This window comes from Nyctibius grandis, chromosome 9 (genome assembly GCF_013368605.1).
Source record: "Nyctibius grandis isolate bNycGra1 chromosome 9, bNycGra1.pri, whole genome shotgun sequence".
In the NCBI taxonomy this organism is placed as follows: domain Eukaryota; kingdom Metazoa; phylum Chordata; class Aves; order Nyctibiiformes; family Nyctibiidae; genus Nyctibius; species Nyctibius grandis.
Window position 1 is genome coordinate 32,167,244 of NC_090666.1, and position 22,498 is coordinate 32,189,741.

General features: G+C 39.2%; 1 protein-coding gene across 1 annotated transcript in view; it reads right to left on the reverse strand.

The window, feature by feature from the left end:
- MYLK (myosin light chain kinase) overlaps nt 1-22,498 on the reverse strand; it is a 197,739-nt gene that overhangs the window by 157,280 nt on the left and 17,961 nt on the right. Inside the window, exon 2 of the mRNA XM_068407496.1 lies at nt 2,952-3,109. Coding sequence (XP_068263597.1) covers nt 2,952-3,101 — 150 coding nt within the window. The 5' untranslated portion in view covers nt 3,102-3,109. The remainder of the gene's footprint in view (nt 1-2,951; nt 3,110-22,498) is intronic.

The following is a 22,498-nucleotide window of genomic DNA, read 5'->3' on the forward strand; positions in this document are numbered from 1 at the left end:
ATATTTATACTGTGTGATGAAGCAGAGTATCAGCAACAACCCGTCATAACATCTGTAGCCTATTTTCCAGGATAGAAAAACCTAAGTATGTTCAGTAGCTACTTCTATTACTAAATCTTAATAAATTGTTTTTATTAAGATTGTCCTTCTGAACCTGTTCTAAACAGGTCCGCTGTCCTTCTGAAAGTCTGGAACATTAAAGTGACAGAAGAAGCAACATTGTACTAACCAGCTGAAGATGGACCCAGATGATACAAGTTCTGCAGGCTGCAATCTGGTAGGACTGCAGCTATTAAGTGACAGTATCCTTTCAAACTGTACTGTTGCATTCCCCCTCACCCTGCCGGTGTTACTAGACTAGGAGCACAAGCAAAATACTAATTTGAACCCACCAGTTATAAACAACAGAACCAAACACAATGTCCCCAACCATATTACATTATAAACAACAGATCAATTTTAATAGTCAGTATTATAATTTTAAAACTCATTTTTCTTGCATAAGATAGTAAGGAGAACATGCTGTTCTCCATTACTCTCTATGTCCAATTATTATAATGTAGCTTGTTCCCCCTACTCCCCCCCTACCCACAAAAAAAAAAAAAATAAAAAATTGAAAGTTTGTGTCTCAGCCTCCAGCTAGGGTGGATTCCAGGAAATTTGGAACAAATTCACAATGATAAAGATTAGCTGGTTTATGTCTTCAGCTGTGTTACACGTTTCTTCTCACCGGTAGTAGCTGAAAGAGGTAAAACAAAGTTCCTCCATGGCAGCAAGCTACACTGAGTAAAAACCAGGCAGTGCTCCATGCATAGCAAGAGGCTGAAGTGCCAAAGACAGTGGCTGTAATTGTCTAATCTTGGTTTGCCAAACTGTTAAGGCAGGCTACTTGCCACAAAGTAATTGCGGATCTTAAATGGATCTCAGCAGAGCTGTGCTCTTAATGTTTGGCACTTTAAAAAGCACTTTGAGCATTAAAGGTTTATTTCAGCTATACAACATGCATGCAACTAGGATGTTATCATCCCCATTTTAAGGATGGAAAATTAAAGGTTTCAGCCATGCTTATATACCAAATGGGCAGAACTGGAATTTAGGTTTTCATCAAGTAAGTTCAATCCAGGACTTCAATCAAAGCTTTGTTTGTTCAAGGAACTTCAGTGTGTCAGTTTAATTAGTATTGAATTTGTGTATTTTTTCAAAGCTACTAAAAAACCCCTCAGACTTTACCCTTCCAGCCTTCAAAGTAACTTTAAAAAGGGGATAGGCATCCCTGAAACATTAACACTTTAAAACCAGATCTGAAAAAAATGCAAAGCAGTGATGGCACTCTAGCTTGTAGGTCATTATATTTTACAATTTTTTCCATTTGACTAATAAAAAGTCTGCAGAGTGCACTTAAAATTGGAAATATCCCACTTGAGCTTTTAATTAGGAAACATGAGAAATGTAAAACCAAATCTTAGCAACATTACGTGCTTCAACTTTGGTTTCACTATACTGTTATTGCCAGTTGCAGTGCTGTCTGGAAGCACCAGAGTTAGGAAGAAGTGTAGAAGCATATGCATAGGTGTCACATGCACAAAGTAGCAACCTGTTGCCTTTTTCCACTATGTCTGCAACAAAGCAAGGTGAAATAATGAGGGGGGTGTGAGGGGTGTGGATAAAAACAGTAAGAAAGGGAGTACTCACTGGGACTGGCCAATGTCATACACACAGAGGGTTTCTGACTGGTGCCTTAAAATCACGATAAAAGTAAGCTGATTTTAAAAAACCCTTTCTAAACGTTTGATAAAACCCTGTTCTTTGGTTTAAAACTTCCAATGAAATTATCTGCTTTCTATGAAAAATGCCAACTTTTCTTGAAAAAGTTAAATCCAAGAACTACTTCTGAGTTTTGGTTTTGCACTTAAAACTTTACATAGTCCAAAAATTGTTTTTCTGCCCAGTTCCTGTTGAAAAATTCCAGTTCCTGGCCTGCTCTTGCATAAACAAATAGGATAAATATCAGATGCCCTCTACTGGCCCTCTGTTTAAGTTAGAGATTCAGAAGTTATGAATTTCCCAAATTCCTTCTAGCCCTTGCTTTTGTTACAGTAAAGCTGCAGTTTCCTGCCTCTGTCAGACAAGTCCCACCACTTCAAAGATTAAGAGTGCGGTTTGTTTGATGATATAGCTGTCAGCATGCAATCAGAGCGTGACATGGACAGAAGGAAGCTGAAAGGACTGAGGGAAAACTGGCAGCTCCAGGAAAAAGATTTGGGTTAAGGAAGGAGAAAGAAAGACAGCTAGAACAAGGAAGAGATCATACCAGGACTGAAGCATGAAAGAAATATGGATGCCAATAAGCACAATTCAATGTCCCAAGGATGAAGGGAAGGGGAGAACCTGGGATCCACACCCTTTTAAACCATTTGGGTTAACAAGTTTCCTTGAACAAATCAATCTTTCCTCTGAAAATGCTCTTTTTGCTTTCAGATTAACAACATGTATGGCAGGTGGTGCAGATACAAAGATGTCGCAACTCTCTTTACAGATTCCTAGCTTGACTACTAGGAAGAGCATGCTGTAGCGGGGTGAGATTTCTGTTACACATGAAACTTCATGAACAGGCAGATTGGGGATGCAGGAAAATGAATACGCAGTAGGAGAATATATATTTTCTGATTAGAGACAGCTCTTGAAGCAGTTTTCCACTGATACGAAGCTCAGTGCCTGGCATGCTCAACTACATTAAACTTAGCACATACTCAGGTTTTGCAACAACTCTCCTCTACTCAGAAACAGACCTGTAATGCTGCTGCCTCCTCAGGAGGGTAAACACCAGTGTATTCTTTTTGAGTAAAGGTCCTGTATTGCAGAGCAACTTCACTATCTTTGCAGCCTACTAGGCAGCTTCAGGAAAGGGCAAACATCAAATGGAGAAGCCCTCCAGCATCTCTGTTTCTTACCTTCCCCTCAAATCTTGCGGTGGCTCCCAGCTGCACTCGGATATTCCGAGGAGGAAGAGTAAATGCTGGTGCTTCAGCAGGGACAGAGGGGCTGAGTGTCAGGGAGGTTTTGGAAACTCGAGTAGATGTCACCACTTTCACATCCCCCATGATGTGGACTGTAAAAGAGAAACAAGTGGTAATATAGAAGTTATGATGATTAATTACTTACATTACGTAACAGCTAAGAATCAGATCAGGAGCAGATTGTTCTATATGTATGCAATATTCGTATACTTAGAGTCTTCGGGCTAAGGTGACAAGTGCTATTTTCTGGGTGGGGAACCGAGACCCAGAAAGACTGCCTGGTGTGCCTACAGTTGCGGTCAGGGTCACAGCCTTGAGCTGAACTCAGTTTGAACTCTCAAGTCCCAGGCCAGAGCCCTAACAAAAAAGTCATCCTTTACAACTGCATTAAAAGGTAATAACTTATTTCAGGAGGATATTTTCACAACGTGACTTTGATTTTCCTGGCCTGGAATACACCAAAATCAATAAGTTTCAAAAGTAGAGCCAGTGTTAAACAAGTACTTATGAAATAAAGAGACCTCTGTTTGCACTGGATTTAAGCTGCAAGTGGGAATGTGGAAAATCTGATTTTTCATACCATGCTCTTCAAGATCTTAAGAAATATCTGGATATCTCCCTGCAAAGTACTGCTAGTACATAACAAATACTTTTGCAGAAATTCCAAGTGTCTACTTTACTGCAAATCCTTCTACAGCACATAGACTAGTAAAATAGCATGGAGACCAAATATCTTAATGCTACAAAAATGGCATTTTAGAGACCTCATTACAGATACCTGCTTCAGAGGTGATTCTTCTGTTACACATTTCATACCTCCTGACAGAAAGCAAAAATTATTATATTTTTGAAAAGTAAGCTTCCAGGTTTTCCAGAAAAAAAGTAGTAGCTGACCCTAGTACTATTTCCTTGAATCATCTACGTAAATTAGAAGACCCACTGTAAAATGCCTATTTAATAGCTAAGTTTAACAAAGAAAAAAACCCTGAGAAATGGCTTGACCCACCAATAGGTCTTCTTGAACCAATGAAAAACACTGGGCTTCCAGTCATAATCCTCTGCCATACACACTAATCCACGATCAACTACGTATTTATTCATCTGATTCTGATGAAAGTTACAATAAATATTACTTGAGTACACAGTGAAAGTTCAATTTGAACAAGAGAAAAATCAATTAAACTAGGGCTACATTATTCCTGACTGTATGAAGGGTACTTTTTCTAGAACAGGCTACAGTTATTTGGGGAGCAGGGGAACACAAAACTCATTCATTTCCAAATAGGACTTACTTACACTCCAATGTCACGTGCATCCATCTGAAAACCCAGTCTGAGAACAGGTTTCCATATAGCATACCTGACATGCTCCATAAACACACAGAAACACCTTCTCTACATTGATCAAAAACAGTTTAAGAGGGCAGCTCCTCTCATGGAAGTTACTAGTCTAAAAGTTAGATGTTTAATCTGAACTAGAAGTTTTGGCTCCCTCACAGTCAACAGAGAGAAAGAGGCACCTCCAGAGGGTGTTTTGTTCTAAGGTGTGGGAGCCACAGAGCTTTCTGCTTCACAGTATGCACTTGTCAGGAACTATGGTTTAGAAAGCAAATCCTTCCAAGATATCAGCTAATTATGTATGCACACAGATTTTCAAAAAATGCTTGAAATCTTCCTCATTCATAAGAACCTAGATGACGTGGACTTTGGATTTCTTCTGGAACGGTGTACTGCTAATATTTCTGTATATTGACATGCAAAAAAAGAAGAAAATCCTCCAGCATTTCTAACAACTGAATTGCTGAGACCAATACATAAATGGAATAAACATTATTTCCTTAACCATGATGCAAAGCTTTAAACTGAGAAATTCTGCGTTCATTTATATGAGAGTTAATCTTGCAGCGAATCTCTGTATTGGCACCCAGTCACTTGAGAGCACAGCATAAGTCTCCTTTTCCAGTATAAGTAACTCAAACACAAACAGGAAAAAAAAAAAAAGAAAACCAAAATTATCTTCGTCCCTTAACATCAAAGACCCATATGAAATCATAATTAAGGATTTAAATTCTTCCTTAAATAAGGAAGAAACGGATTGTATTCCAGAGACAAGAGACGAAATCAGACTTGCTTCTTTTCTAACAAATATACTTAGCATCTTAACAGAAAAAGAACGACAGTGACTCACAGCTAGTCACTGCAATGAACAACCACTTGAATTATTCCTTCAATTAATTGTTCATTCATTAAGTACAAGACTCCAAACTCAGTTCTCCACTCAGCTAAAACTGCAGTTTATCCCAGCAGATTTTCAATTAATTACACAGCTGTAAATTGATGGGTACCGACTCCATATTTGCCAGCACATTTTTAAATTTTATTTTTCTTTACAGATTAAGAACAAACATTTTTCAAATCTGAACTTGCCATAAATATCAACTGTGATCTTTTGTCACTTTTAATATATGGCATTGATAAATTTATGTCTGCTTACCTCTTCTGAATTGGCCTAAATCCCATTTTAAGGTTTATTTCTAATTTTCTCTTTTTCTGTCCTCTTTCTCAAAGTGCTTCCTACATGTTCTTCTCCTCTCCTAAGCTACACCTTTCCATAGCCTATAAATGCCAAGATCTGCAATGTCTCTTTAGCTGTGAAACTCTTAACTAAAAAATCAGTCTGCCAATACAAGCCTGCGATAAATTTTTCAGACCACCAGCAGCGACGATAACATGCCAGGTATAATACAGATGCTATGAAAATCTTCTCCAGTCTGAAGACACTGTAATACATTTGATTCTATAGGAGCCAGTAACAAAACCTATCCTTCCACATACATCTGCATCAACTTTGCAGAGAGTTTACAAAACCAAAACAATATCAAAAAAAGCATATACCACCAAAATTTTGTTTTTAAAATAATATTGTAAGAGTAGTAAAATTGAAAACAAAGTAAAACAACACAACAACCAACATCCAGAATCCAATTCAAACTTGATATTCACCCATGCAAACGGAACTCCATTTTGGTCAATGCCATTACAATGGCTGAGACAAGCAAGAAAGAAAACTACATGCGCTGCAGGTGCTCACTGGACTATTCTGTAGGGACAAAATGCTCAAGTATCTGTCCTTAGGTACAATGTACTGCTTACGCAGGACGACTTTAAGGAACTTGTTGGGCGTGACACCTGCTCACACACACAAACCTCCACACTGAGTATGCTACAAGACCAAATTCACCAAATACCTGAAACAGAGCCATGGGCACATGACTGGAAAATACACTGTATCCACCATATGCTCATCCTCCAAGCATCACTGGGCTCAGCTATGTCCAGACTGCATTGGACAAAAAGTCCTGTGGCTAGGAAAGATCATCTGATGAAAAGACTGAGCTAGCCCAACACCATCTTTCCACTGACTTCTCTGGCTATTCGATCAAGCTCTACACAAAATGAAATGGAAAAAAAAAAAAAAAAAAAAAAAGAAACAAACAGGAGGGGGGGAAGTAGAAAGAAAGAAAAAATCCCGAACAACTAAATCACTCTTACTGGTCAGGTTACATTTCAATTGTTGGTAAGATGCCAAAAGCTGTCAACAAATTGATGCCTAATATAGTGAGACTGTAAAGCATAAAATAAAGTGATAGCTAGTCTTTTCCATAAGCACATCTTGCACAGATTTATGTTTTTCTAAATAAAGCGTCTAAATGGGATTGAATTTACAAATGAATATTAGCTCAAATCAGCCCAAGCAGTTTTCTAGCAACATAAGCCTCTAATCACCCACATTTAGCAGTCTGACTTTAATTAGCTATGTATGCTGAAGATGCTTCTAGTAAATAATTAGGAAGTATTTTTTTTCAGCTTAGAGGATGTTTAACAATTATGTTCCCGAACAAATAAATAATTCCATGTTGTGCAGTGTGGTGTTACTATGCAACTACCATTTTAAAGAAATAATGTTCCAGAGAACAAATCTTGTTCAAGCTTAAAATTTGATAGACAGAAAGAAAGCAGTCACTTAAAAGCTATGGAAGGTATCTGGGTTTTTTTTCTTTTATTTAAGCAACTTTGTAGAACGAGCCTATCCCTAACAATCTTTTTCTTAGTTATTTCAAGCTTTCTGCTGAATAAGTTTTCAAGGATGCTACGTGAACTCATAACATTTCATTTCACATGCTGTGCGCACCTACACTATGGTCTTTAAACAAAACCAACTGTAACTGAAGTTGCAATACAAACATTGTGGTATTAAACATAAAAGAAAACCACCATGCAAATGTTGGCTTGTAGGGTAGTGATGTGGTTAGACAGCATTTCTAATCTGGATTTTTTTTTTATTCTTAATCCTTTCTAAAAAGCACAGAAATCCTTACAAATTCTCACAGTGTGCCCTCTAATCTTTCTAATACCAAAGCAGACTAATGTGTTTCAAGCATTTTCTACTAGGAACAAATCTCTGTCACTCAATACTCTGCTCACAAAAATAAACCCAAAAAAGCAAACACTAAGAAATCCACCTCATAAGTTTTTTTTCTCCTCCACTTATTTTATATAAGTAAATACTTACCATCAGCTTGCTACATAACTATTTAATTATACTAATTTCCTTTTACCAAGTTCTTCCTCCAAGGCAGAAGAAAAATGAGTTGCAGAGGACATGTGTGCACATATGAGAGAGAGAGCTCGTGCAAGTGAGAGGAACCCAGAGCTGCCAGCTGAAAAACCTTTATTTGACTTACTGATATTGCAACTCTACAGTTAAGCGGCACATTTTCACTTGGTCCAGCTATTCTGTTATTTCAGCCAGACTGCCCTCAATAACCTCTGAACCATCCCTGAAATCTGGACAGAACCTTTTGAGCTCTTTAAAAACAGGAGCAAAAGGACAGACAGCCCAGGGGTTGGAGTATTTGTCTGCTGTTTGGGAGTACTGGTTGAATTCCCTGCTCCATAATGGGCTGCCTGCATGACCTCAGGCATGTCACTAAGCCTCTCTTTTGCCATGGCTCCCCATTTGTAAAGTGGGGATTATTGTACTTCCTTACCACAAAGAAGTGCTCTGAGGATAACTATATTAGAGGGTGGGAGTCAGGCTACAGTAACAGGACCACAGAAATAGCATAACTAGCTAAAGGCACAAAATTACCATAAACTTACAGGAAGCTGGATTTCATTATAGCTTTCTTCTTTTATAAATCACTTGGGAGGGTGTTTTCAAAAAGCACACACTTTAAAACACTAGGTAAAATTTATTCCCTTACACAGATCCCTGAATTCAACAGAGGTTTGCTAGGGACTAAATGTTATCCACTATGCTTCAAAACCTTCAGTGTTTAAAAGAGTCTCTTTCATTTCTAAACCTGCGTGACAGCTTCCCCTTTTCACACACCTTATTTCCTTTCCTACAGCTTCTTTCTTTACCGCAAGGACTAACATGTGGTTACCGTATTTCTATACAAATCTCTAACTAAACACATTCTCCACAGAACTACAGAAATGAATTTTTGCAGCCGTATTACTTGTGACTATCTTTTCAGTCTTGCCCTACAAGACCACACAAGGAAGTATCCTGCCTCCTGTCAGCTACCAGTACCCAAGAAACAGAAGGCAGGGAGAACAATAAACCGTAAGGGATCAGCAAAGGTGATGGAGTTAAGTGTAGATTTAGCAGATGGGAAGAGGTCGGAAGCCGGCATAGGAAGCAAGGGACCTGTAACTCCACCAATCATAGCCACACTATTCCAGGCAGCTTCTCCTTCAGACCCAGTAATTATAACAGGTATGGCCTCTGGTAAAGGAATTGCAACAAGATTATGCTGTTGCAAGTAGGACTAATTTTAACTGGCCGTGCTATTAACACAAGAGAAACAGATCTTTTATTTTTCTAAGGGAACAATAGGATACTGTTCACAAATCATGCTTTTGTGATGTTCAGATCTTGTTGTGCCTGTGCTTTGCTATTTGTAGGTCTTGCTGAGTGTTGTGGTCAAGCAGAGCCTCAGATGTGTCCTGACACTACCGGAGCAAGTGAGATTTTGTATCAGTCCTGTCTTGACTGGGGTTTCTTCCTCTGTTATCTCACCCATAAATGATCATCGTCACCTCACTTGTTCTCTACATACCTAGTTTCCAGAAAAGCCCTTTTGTCACAAAAAATTTCAAGGCATTTTCAACCCAGAACCCTAAATGTCCTATCCTTTTCCCCGTAAAATTTGATAGCGGCTATTAGACATGGCAGCAGCAACAGGATCAGACGTCAAATCTTCACACACAACTCCATGATCCAAAAATTTTGCAAGCTTAAGTTTTGGCAACACCATGCATGTAAAATCCCTGGGTATGTTCCCACAATATGCATTTGCATAACTGTCCCACATAAATGGGGATTACAAATCAACTTGCAATTTGTGCTAAAGCTTAGGCTCACTAAAGTGACAGCAAAATAATTCCAAACTAAATTACAATTTCATTTGGGACCATCATGTCAAAGACTTTCCCAGAAATAAGCAAATTCTTCAAATCCGATCATTTCAGTGACTTGGATTTCCCCTGCAGCAAGTCAGCCATGAGGCTTTGCATTAGCAAGAATCTTGCTTGTACACAGAAAAAAAAAGAAATAACAAGTTCAAACTGTTCCAGGAGCTCATTTTAACAACATACTATGGCACCCCTTATGTTTTATGTTGGTACAATAATGTTCTCCAGGCTGCTTTGAAGACTGAAATACTGTCAAGCTACAAAGGAGATGTACACGTGAGACTGTGATACAGAGTTTGAGCTACAAAGCGTAGTAGGAGCTTTCTGCAATGAAGCCAGGTAATTTTCTTATGTAGCACTGTGCAGTATCTTCTAGGAGTCTGGGCTACACTGTTTGAGGTAAGAGGAGAACAAGTGTGTTTTGTGGCAGATTTCCTTTAGTCTAGTGTATGTCTTGGGTTTCCTTGCAAGAAAAAGGACAACTATTCCTACATACTCTTTGAGGGCTTTTGTGATGCTCAGTTCATTAGCTTTTGTGGAATATGCAAATCACAGCAGTGCAACAGTGGCTACTGTAGAAATGTCCATAAGTAAAAGTGGCTGGTGTGACTGAGAACAAACGTCAAAATTAATATTCAGCTGACAAGTCTCTAAAAGAGAGAAAAAGATATTGTCATATGGCTTGTGTGACACAGAACTGAATTACTTTTAGCAGATCAGAGTGAGTTAAGATAATCTCTTTTTCTAATCAATAAATTTGGTGCTTTTATTATATTTGCGTAACTAATGCAGCATGGGCTTTAACCAAAATGGTTTCCATGGTACAATCACATAGCTGGGTGAGGAATTTCATCCTGATCTTATATAAAAGAAGAACGCAAGATGACGCTAAGTGGCCTACATTTAAAGATAGGTTTATTAGAGCACAAGAAGGACAGCAGTCGAAAACCTTTATTTGTATAAATCATATAAGAAAAAAAAAAAACAAAACTAACAAAAAATTCCCACATGTTCTTATCAAGGAAAAACAAAATCATGCTTCCCTAGCCCTCTGTGCTGCCTAGCAAAGAAATCACTAGCAAGGACATGACTTTCCTGCAGATACAAACAGTTGTAAGTATCCTCTAATTTTCCTCAATTTAACAGTCCTGTTTAGGTACTAAAGATACCAGGCCCACTGGATTTGTACAGATATCTAACTTCACCTACTGTCAGGAGTCACGTTGCTGCAACAGAACACATCTAACATAAGCCCTGATATGTGCCCTTGCACAATTGTGCCTTAATGGTTTATTGATATATTAAAGTAGCTGCAAAGGGTATTTCAGGTACAAGGAAGGATGTGAAAAAACATATACAGGAGAAATGGATGTATACCTTTGATAACATATACTCATCTTGATTATAAACAGACATGCTGCATTATTCAATTATTCCATAACCACTGAGCATTAAACTTTAAGAAAAAACATGCCCATTACAAAGCAGCTGCACATGTGTCTTAAAAGAATGCAACAACATTTTAAGACTCAGAACCTTGAATGTTTAATTTGAAACATTAGATTAAGAAGCAGTAAATCAGGAGTGACCACAAGAAACACAGCTTCTTTGCAGCTGCTATCTTAGAAGAAATATGAGTAACTAAATGTGACATGCATTGGGCAGGTTCAGTACAGCATCCATACCTGAGAATTATTTTATAGCAGCAAATTGAAGCCAGAGGGAAACCCAGATGACGAATGGGATGCAAGCTGGGCTTGTTCTTGCTGATTCCAAAGTGGCTTCCTATAGACACATGTTGAGGAGAGTAATTCAATCTGACTTCAAAACCTGCTACAATTCTAGTTTATAAGCAACATTGGGGGGGGAAAAAAAAGGCAAGACCTACAGAAAGGTTTTCAGTGTTCTAAGCAGAAGGTCACTGGCAATACAATTCTACTGATTTTCTTTTAAAGGACCATTTCTACTACTCAATATATACCAAAATCCAAACACCTTAGTCTTGGGAAGGTTTGGACTAAAAATCTCAATCTGAATTTCATCATTAACAGCTGGCCTCATAAAGGAACAAACTGCTAATAATACCTTTTATAGTCCTTAAAGAAGGATTTTCAGGATATTCAGAACATGCACTTACAATATCTGAAGAAAGAGAGATCGCACCAGTCCTCATTTTACCAATAAATCTTTGTACTTAATTTGCACCTTTTATCTTATGCTTTACAAGTACAGAAAATAACTGGTAGGAGTTAGTGTTCATGATAGAAACATGTATGTGTCAAAGATCATCACAATTTCAGGGACACTTCTGGGTGTGTGTATGACCTTGACCACTGAACAGCAGGAACTACTAACCTATTCTTGCAGGAAGGAAAACAATTTTCCCAGTGCTGTGCTGCCTTTCAGGACATACACTGATGCAAGTAGCAGAGAAACCTGTAGGAAGACATTTCTTTCAGGTCATGTTCACACAGCAGATAAGAATTTCCAACCTGTTTCCTCTCTCCGACTCACATTTGTGTGGCATCAGTGACTGAAGAACACAGAATACCCGAGGATCAGCTGGGAATCCCAGCTGACCGTGGATTTAAGAGGACTTGGGTGAAACATTTGGAATAGAGACTCTTGAAACCTTCTTGAAATGCAACTTGCAATTCTAGAATAACTTTCAGTGCCAGTGGCAACCATGTGGAGGTGAAGCATGTCAGTATAAGATGATAATAGCATGAAGTTTCAAGTACACAAGCACAAATTTGCAGCTACAGCTCTGGCTTCAGACTTTAATACTCAACATATACAAGCCCAATACTACTGCTTTGCTAACAGCAGTACTTAGCACTTAAACAATACCTTCCATCCAAGCCACTTAAAAGTCATTTAATATATGTGTTAACTCTCCCAGTATTGAGGAAGAATGATTCAGTACTTCAATGACTTTGTAGTCTTATACTGAGCTGGGAGACAATAAAATAAGTAAAATCAAAATATCAAAGATCCAAGGACTGAATAAAAAAATTAATCTTTTAAGAAGCAAGAAAAATCTTATTTCCTATTTATTTTGTAAGGTAACTCCTGCATCTGAGTGCAGGTTTCAGCAAGGCTTCTAGCCAAGCTAATGAGTTTAATTCTGGAGCAAGTTAGTGCGGGGCAAGTTTTGAAAGGTCTGGCTACCATCAGATTTAAATAAAAGGTTTTATTAAAAAAAAAAAAAAAAGACATTTTTGCAATGTCTTAACAGTGGTAGAACATTATATGAAATCAGCAGTTTACAGTCAAGCTGGCTGTTGGGTGTTTGGTTTTTTTGGTTGTGGTGTGTTGGGTTTTTTGGGATTGGTTTCTTTTTTTTTTTTTTTTAGGTTCCACGTTTCAAAGAGTAACTTTCCTTGATGCTGATGCTGCAGGTGGCTATTGCCCATTTCCAAGCCAGCAGGGCCATAAAATTGCATGAAAGATGAGTCATGGAAGATTTGTGGTTCATAAAACACAGAATTTTTAGCCTCTACATTTTGCTTTGTGCTTTAGTTTCAAATATAGCCAGAAATCAAAAAACAAAGAGAGACCCAAGTTTGCCAAGTTCTCTGCCATTTGGGAAAATGAACACATGCACTCTACTGGCTGGGGTGTGTGAACCCTGTAGTAACACTGGAAAGAAACCTGTTGACTTCAGCCAGAGATAGACTGGGCCATGGATAAACATCATGGAGTTTCAAATTACACTGCAAATACTTAATACTAAAGGAATTAGGTTCTTTGTTTGAAAGAGCCACTGGTTCTTCATGCTGAGATACTCTGCACAAGGCCAAATTCTGTGCTGCCTTCCATTCTATGAAGGCCCATTAACTGTCAGCAGAAAACCTGGCCCATAAGTTCTCCTGAAAGTTTATTTTTTCTGGAAACGGCAGTTTTGTTCATGTATGCAAGCCAGCATACTCAAACAATCATTGGTTATACATCAATCCTTAACAATGTATTTGGCACTGTAAAGCAAGCAGAAACACCATCTTGCTGAAAAAGTCATAACCTAGATGTGAGATGGAGCTATACAATGACAATACTTTTTTTTCTTAATTAACAAAGAGTTGGTTTTATTTCATAAAAGCACTAGATAGCATGCAAAACACTTATTGCTGCAAGATGCTCCAGAGAGTCAGCCAGTTACAGGATTGACAAGAACATCTACAATTAGATTGCAGAAGAAATTTTCTACAGGGGTCACAGCACTCAAAACTTCAGGATAAAGCAATGTCTACCAGGAAGAATGAGCTTATGGTTGGTCCACAACACCCTCAACCCCACATTACCTGTTTGACACAGGACAGGTTCATGCGATCTTCTTCCTGTCTCTATTCACAGAAAGAAAGAAGTGAAAGCTCTAAGAGTGCCATCCAGGAGAGTTGTACCAGAGATCATGAAGAAGTTAAAGCAGTCTTCAGGTGATGAAATGTGAACCCCTACATGCGTCCTTTGAGCTGGAGACTTCTCTTCTACTTTACCTCTACTGTCCGGGTTTTAGCAGTAATGTAACCAAACAAGACTAACTCATAACACTCAAGCCATCTGTCTGCTCTTCTCACAGCTAGTAAGGTTCCACACCCCGTGCTGCATGCTGCACTCCAAGCCTGAACCAGCTGGAGAGTTTGGAAACAAGCAAACAAGAAGTGGTAGTACTTTTATAAATTCTTATACGAAATAATTCCCCAAATGGGCCCCACTAGGTGGAGAAGTTAAGGTGGTAATTATATTCAAACACTTAACATCTTGCTGCAAAGAAAATGAAGACAAATTTATTCTCAATGTCCGTGGGAAATAAGATGTGAAGTCATAAGCTTTTAATTGTATGAAGGACAACCTAGACATCAGGGAAAAAGTTTAATAAATAAGAATTGAAGCAGTCCTGGAAGAGATTGTTCAAGGAGTCTGTGGAGTCTTCAGTGCTGGAGGCCATACAAATGTCTGTCAGGAATGACATGTACAGCTGATTTAGCCTTCGACATGGGAAAGGCTGGATGGCCTTCTGAAGTCCCTTCCAGTGCTATGACCCTATGATTCATCTGACAATCGATGTTAAATTTGGACTACAATGTAGGACTTTCACATGCTGGATATAGGCACCAGCAAGACAGTGTTCTCTACAGAATAATAAAGTCTGAAAAGAAACTCCTGTTACAAGGTGAAAAAAATCAGCCTATGAAAACCACAATAAAAATATATAAATCATTAACATTGCAGAGCTTAGCAAGGAGGGGGCAGACAGAAGGAATCTGGTTTAATCTTACTTAAGCACCAGTTTTGCAAATCTCAGCCAAATGTCCATTTCTGATACCAAGTGAACACAGCTTTCATTTGAGGGCCCATTTTCCTTCTTCCGCATGGAATTTCATTAGAATGGCTCTTCTCGTGAAATTTGGGCCCCATCCAATCCTCAACCTCTCTTTACACAGTATAGCTATTCAATAAACATATCAACATTTACTCTATCAACAGGGAAAAAAGTGGTGGGAATAATAAAATCTTTCCACCGTGTTCACAAAGCAAAAAATTCCCTATTCCCTTTTAAAAGGTCAAAATTGAGCAAGGCACAGCACTGCAATGCTGTGGTGAAGACGCTCTATAGAGGCTCAGTCCTGTCGGTCACACCAACTTGTCTATTGCATTGGGATTAACTGGCCTAGCTCTCCTCACAGGCAGCAAATGATGGGAGGTGAACACCATTTCATGTCACCGCCAGGCAGAGATGATCCCTAGCAAGGAGGAAACAGAGGAAAAAATGAAGGATTGAGGCTAAGAACAAAAAAGGGAATAAGAAGGAAAAATAAACCAACGGGAGATTAAAAGGACAACTCTGAGGATGCAGAAAAGCACTGAGGAAGGGGGAAGTGTTTGGTCACACAGGCAGAGAGAATATAACAAAGAGCGTACAATGAAGACTGTCAAAGGTGAACCAATTTTCAGCTGTACTGGCAGTATGGTTGAAAATCATGATGGCTCTGTTGAATTCTACAGCTTTAATTGAACGAACTTCAGGACATTTCCTTTGATTTTTTTTTTTCTCTCCTCGTATAAGAGCGGACAAATAATCCAAGAATGACTCAGATTCACACAAACCTCTTTTGACTGACTTTCACCCACAAAATCAGGTTGTTGAAGAGTCATTCCCCATCACGCACCCCTCCTCATTTTTTTAAGCTTTGTTGTTTGCAAAGTATTTTATATTTCTTGCCACCAAGTGCCTCATTCAATCTGTCTAGGGCAACTCTCCTTTATGCGAGATCCCAACAACCGCTCTGGATGCCAATACTGAAAGTAAGCAGGTCAGAGAGATGCCAATTATCAAAGTGTTTACACAGATGTGAATAAAAATGTGCAACGTTGATATTAGAAACAGAGAAATTCATTCTTCACTTTCAGATAAAGCATTAAGGAAGATTTTAAAAAAAACACATATGAAAATAGCTAGTTCTTCAAATGCCACTGACACTTCACATCCCATTACCTCTTTTGTGTATTTCTTGTTTTCTCCATTCTCAGTTCCTTTTGCATGCAGTTCCTACCAGAGATTTTTTCTTTAATGATAGATTGAGAATCATCCCTTGTCTCCCCTTAAATTAGCTCACCACCACCACAGTGAGATACTTACACTTAACAGACATGCCTTAACTGAGATTAAAATTTGATGTCTCTGTGTCCTGGTTTGGCCCAAACCAGGCCAATTAGTCTTAGAGAAACCAAGGTCACTGCTAAATTCCTCACTGCTTACGAGTGAAGAGCCGAAGGGGGGTCGCACCTGCAGGGAGGAGCAGACAGGGCAGGTGGCCCAGAATTGACCAACGAGATATTCCATCCCATACATGTCATTCTCACTTTCCTATTTATCACTAACCCACTGCCTCCTGGAGGTGGGGCCCAGGAGGGAGGGGCCCTCCTGTCTCCCACTGATTGGTACCAGCTTTGCCAATTCTCCAGTTAAAAGCCTGCAGGTGTGATGGCAGGGGGAGCTACTGCCTTTTCCCCTCTGCCTGTGCTGGGGGGAGGTACTGCCTTTTCCCCTCTGCCTGTACTGGGGGGAGCAACTCTGCCTGAGGAGGATTTCCAAGCTCTTGATCTTGGTTTTGTACATATTTGTATATATTTGGTTATTTCTATTATTATTGTTATTATATTCTTTTTCATTATTATAGTTTATTAAAACTGTTTTAACTTTCCAACCCATAAGTCTCTCTCCCTTTTCCCTTTCCCTTGGTGGGGGGGAGAGGGTTAACAGAGAGCATCTGCCACATGGTTAATAGCTGGCCCAGCTTTAAACCGTGACACTCTGTTAAATTTATTCTGACAACCAATCTCAGCCACGGAGGACAGAGGGCAGAACCCAGCCAGTTTCTGTGTTTTGTTCCTGGTCACACATTTTATTCCATGACTAGCATATCTGAGGTGAGCAACAGACAAAATAACATTGTCTCACTTCACTTTCACTGAAGTCCATAGAAAGATTGCCAGTGCCTTTAGCAAGACCTGAACAGGGAACCAGGTCCAAGGCAAGCTCTTCATTTACAAGCATTTGCCAGGAGACTTCTGTGTGCTCGAGACAGAGCTCTGCAGGCTTTGAAAACCAGTTTAGAACTAGGTGCACTTTTAAACACTAAAGAGAAGCTCTAAACCAGATGTACCTTGGGGTATCATTTATCAATTAGAAAAGTAAAGGTATGCCTCAGTTCTAGAAGGTGTCTGTGAACAAATGGTTCTTAATTAACTTGGAAATAACAAAAGAAATGGGAAACCTTATCTTTGATTAGTATCAATAGGATTTAGAAGTTCAGAGAATTTCATAAAGCTTGGAGAGGGGGTTTGAGAAAGTATCAATAAAATCCATACCATTTTCCCCTTAAGCAGAGACTCTCTTCCTATAGCAGGAAGAACCAGAAAGTTACCCTATGAAATTGTCACAGAAAGTGTCAAATTGGAAGGAGAGTTCTGCAAACCACAAAAATCCCCTTTTAGACAAAAAAAATCTCCATGCCATGAATCTAGAAACCAGCACTGAGGGGGTAAAGAGAGAAGGATAGAGAACTGCTTTTCCCAGTGTACCCACAGATACAGCACAGACACAATTTAGCAAAGGGTGGTTTAGCCAGTTGCACAAGAAGATTTCGTTTTCTCATGGAGATTATTAAAGCAGTGTTTTTCTAATAAAAGACAATTTTAAGGATAATCTATATCCAGAATCAGTAAATAGGGACCAGAAATCATTGCACTGAAAACTGCAAAGGTACACAAACAAAAAGTTCATGGGTCTTGCTGAGGAAATTCCTGGAATATTTGCACCTCGTGATACATATCCAAGTCTGCTGATCATGGAATGCTTAGGCTTGAGTTTTAAAAGATGCCTCCAATATCACATGCAAAATAATTGATTGTTGAAAAAATTCTGTGAGCACAAACACTCATGAAGAGGAACCAAGCACCTAAGTACCCAACTATTTCAAGAAAAAAAAAACAAAAACAAAAACAAAAAAACACACAAACAGGAGGAGAACCAAATTACATCTAAAGGCATCAGAATGAGGATTTTTTTTTTTTTTTTTAACACCAGGTATTGTTTCTGAAGAATATAGCTGTGAAGACAGAGGAATAAAGATAAGGTAATTAATAAAACAAGACCATATGAATATAATGACTAGATATGTGTATCACTCAACAACTCCAAATTAATATAGCAGTATTTTGTCAAGTATCAGCAAATCCTAAACTCTCAGTAACTACCTCTACACAGCACAGGAAGCTAAGATGGCAGTAAAAGCACAAATACGTTTTGCATAGCAAGTTAGATGTCTGCAGTGGAATTCCTACTATGCCACCGCACCAGTTCATCAGTTCACATCACCCAGCCTCAGCAGTGCATTGCCACACAGGCTCGGACAAACAGCACAAGGATGTCACACGTTGCAGGTTACAGCACAGGAAGGCTTCCCCTATGCCTCAAATACCATTCCTACTTTTCCTGTAACTGCAGTCACCTCACTACTATTTCCAATGGCCATGGATCCTTTCCCGCCAACATGTCTCCATGTTCCCCAGCTAAAAGTAGTACTGCAATACATTTACTTGTTAATCGAATCACTCATTCCCCTGTGCTGCTGCTTAGCCAATTTTTCACAGTATCACACTACCAGCTGCTACCATGAAGCCACACCTGTGTTAGCTTTTTGACTTAATTTTTTTTTTTCTGGGTGGCAGGTGGATTTTTTTTCCTGCAGCAGCTAGTTCTCCGCCATGCATCTTTGCCATGTCACCTTCAAGCCTGAGCTCTGAATGACTTTATCAAGGATATACAGCAAATCTGTATAAGAAGCAGGACCCAGTTCTATTGCTGTCCTTGGGCTCCGTGAAACACTGTCTTTCCTCAGTTCTTAAACAGCAGAATGCAAAGTGATTTGAGAAGTTCCAAGTTCCCATGTTCATCATCATCTTCTGCATTTCCTCATGGCAGTATTCAATCTATTGGACTCTGTTGAAAGGCTCATCTGCTTCCTGAGGTTTTGTTTCGGTTTGCTTGTGGGTTTTTTGAGGGTGTGAGTGTTTACTTTCAGCTTGGAGGGATTTTTTTGCTCAATAGCTTCTTGATTCCTCACATCACTGCTGAGGTGATCTACTGCTTCTTCCTGCCTCCTCTGTCATCCCACCGCAATGACACAATGTTCTGACATCACTACAGGATGCATTTTAGCTGTATGGGAGTACAATGATGTATTCTACGGGCACTATTACTGATGACTGAAACAATAAATGCATGGCTTATGGATGCACCAGACTACTTGAAATAAAAGGTAAATTGTAGAGGCCAGACAAGCACAGGTAAATAATGCTTTTATGATTACTATTATCACGTTTTCATAAGGGAGAGGAATGTCTTATGGTAAGGAGCTAAGTTTTCAACTGGTATAAATCAGTCTAGTTTCACAGGGTCACAAAAGTGAACCAGTTTACACTGGCTAGGGATCTGGTAGCACATCTTTCTGTAAAAGTTTTGGCAGCTCAGTGTAAACCCATTAATCATGAACTACAGCACTACAGTTCTGTGAGATCTGCAATCACAATGACCCTGCATTATTTATTCTATTTCTTCTCTGGCAGGAAAAAACAGCCTCCAGGAATCTGCCTGGTGTAGTACAGGACAATGGATGATTTCTGCCTCTGAGGCAAGAGCCTCATATTTGGAATGACTAGGTTATCTGAAACCAGGGGTACAGTAGCTAGCAAGAGTTTTCTTCTTTAGATTAAATAGCATGGTCCTGTTCTCAAATAGTGGAGATATTTCAAAGCATCTTTTTCATTGCTTTAATAGATAACCTTTGAACAGAGTAATCCAGGCAAATTCCACACAAGATCTAGTAATTTGAAGAGAGGACAGAGAACCCAAACGTCCAGATTCTGTTTCTGATCTTGATTCCCGCTCAGTTTGTGATCTTTTCCTGCCTCCGTTCCCTCAATGCTTCTCCTAGTTGGTACAAGAACCCTATTCATCTCAGAGATGGCTATGAGAGTTGTATTTTTTTTTTTTAAAGTACATTTGACAACTCTGGATCAAAACCCTGCTGCAAGAAATCAGTAGGGCCTAAGTCTTTAGTTTTTAATCATCTTCACTATTTGCACAATAAGTGCCATTCATGTCAACTTTCTATGACCAGGAATGACAGCCAAACAAGTTCTACATAAGAAGCCCTTAGCAAGCAGCTGTTCAGGCATTCAGAAATACAGATTGGCTATAAAATAGAATCTAGAAATTACGCAAGTTGTCATGAGGTGTCTATTGCAGCTTTATGCTTCGTCATTACAGCAAACAGCACAATCCACTCTGAAGCTTTAAAGCGTGTGGCCAGATGCAGTTTTGTTTTGAGGACATTTCAGTCCAAGTGATCAGAGGCAGCATTGTTGCTTATGTGTGGTTCTACAGCATACATCTGAACGATTCAGCCAACAAGTGACAAAGAAAACAGCTTTTCTAGGGTCCTAGAAGATGACATTACACAACATATTCAGCAAAGCATCAGTGTTTCTAACAAACACACACAGATTCATGAACACAAGGAGAAAAATAATTCCCTTCTTGAGGAGTCAGGAAAAAAAGAAATAAAAGCAAGAGCAATTCCTACAGTCAGGACAGATACCAAAAAGACTCGCTACTGCCCTATTTTCTGTTTTAAGTTTCTGATGGGGAATAACAGCAAGACCAAATAACAGGATACAGCAGAATTCCAAGAACTGGTTTGTTGGTTTAACAGACAAGAGCAGCTTTTCCCTGCACTATTATCTAAGCCTGTGAGATACTTAAAACAATTATTAACCACTTACTACAAAAGGGTAGCTGCTCCTGTGCTGGAAAAGGCAGACACTATCTGGATTTATTGGTGCTATGCATGAAGAGAGATCTGGGAGAAAATACTAAGCAAACCAATTTTTACAGGTTTTCGATATCACAATTGGAAATCCTTAGAACAAAACTTGAATAAAGAAAATTGCCCAATTTGAAATGGTTTCTTGTATGTCTAAAACTTAGGCCAATTTCCTGAGGTTGGCAAACATTTCTGTTACCATTGCCATCCCTAATCACAGCAAGTTTGTTCTTTCAGTATTGGTTTTTCTCTGAATTTGAAACCCAAGCTTAATGCAAACCCACATCAAGCAGAAATGGGATAAAACAGATCCATGCTGAGCCTGTATGGGTAAAGCTGCAGAGATTCTTGTTGCTCTAGTCACAATAATAATTTTTCAGCTGAAAAACTACTGGTCCATTTCAGCAAGTGACTGCTTTGCTCCTGTGCCACACAAAGCCACAGAAAAATGAAGTTAGCCTTCTGCTAGTTTTTTTTTTTTTAACATATGTTAGCTGGGACGCAGCAGCAGAGAATCTTAGAAGCTTGTAAAATGAATTAAGCAGACAAATGCACTGTATTTGTTTTCAGTTCAACAGGAGGCTCTAATATTGAATACATATGAAGGAAGAGACATGCTAAATTAAACGAGCCTGGAGGCTTAAAGTGATATTAATTCCACTTGCATTCAGCCATGTGGATCCAATGATCAAAGAGATTTAGCAGCAAGAAGGGAATAATGGGAATATCAACACTCGGCAATACTCTGTTGCCTCAGGGCAGCACAGGACAGTAACAGATGTCAGGAGAGCAGCAGGGCTATCTCTTCTCACATCGAAAGGAGACAGGAACTACAGTCATACTGGATTTTTGTGCAGCAACTTCAAATCTTTAAGACACTGTTATGAAAAGGTGCCAATTGCACTTCTACCTTTCTGCTTTATAAGCTTCAAAACTTTCTATATAAAGCACCACTAGCGATGGCTAGTTCCTTGTAGTATGACTTTGAAGAGGTGAGAGGAGAGCACCAAAACACCATTTAGTTACTGAAAATTAGCAGATAAGTCTTTGAAGAGACCAGAGACAGATCTGTTGAGTAAGCAAGTTCTTGTTTTAGCAAGAGCATTTGCTACGGGAGAGCAAATCTTTCAAGATGTTTAAAATAGCCTTCCCAGATCCAGCATATGTATTTTGCATTATCCAGAAGTGATAATGAACTAAACTAGAAATGCTAGCTGATTTAAAATTAAAAAAAAAATTTAACACAAAATTCAGAGCAACTTTTTGCCAGAAACTTCTTCCGCTATCACTCTGTCTATACTGTTGGAGGCTGTCCTGAGGAGGCCCGGACCCCTGAGGCCACAGAAGAAGTCAGGATAGAGGAGGAGTCTGTCTTGGTTGACGAGGGCTGGGTCAGGGACCAATTAAGCAATCTGGACGTCCATAAATCCATGGGCCCTGATGGGATGCACCCGCGGGTGCTGAGGGAGCTGGCGGAGGTCATTGCTAGGCCACTCTCCATCATCTTTGCTAAGTCGTGGGCAACGGGAGAGGTGCCTGAGGACTGGAGGAAAGCGAATGTCACTCCAGTCTTCAAAAAGGGCAAGAAGGAGGACCCGGGTAACTATAGACC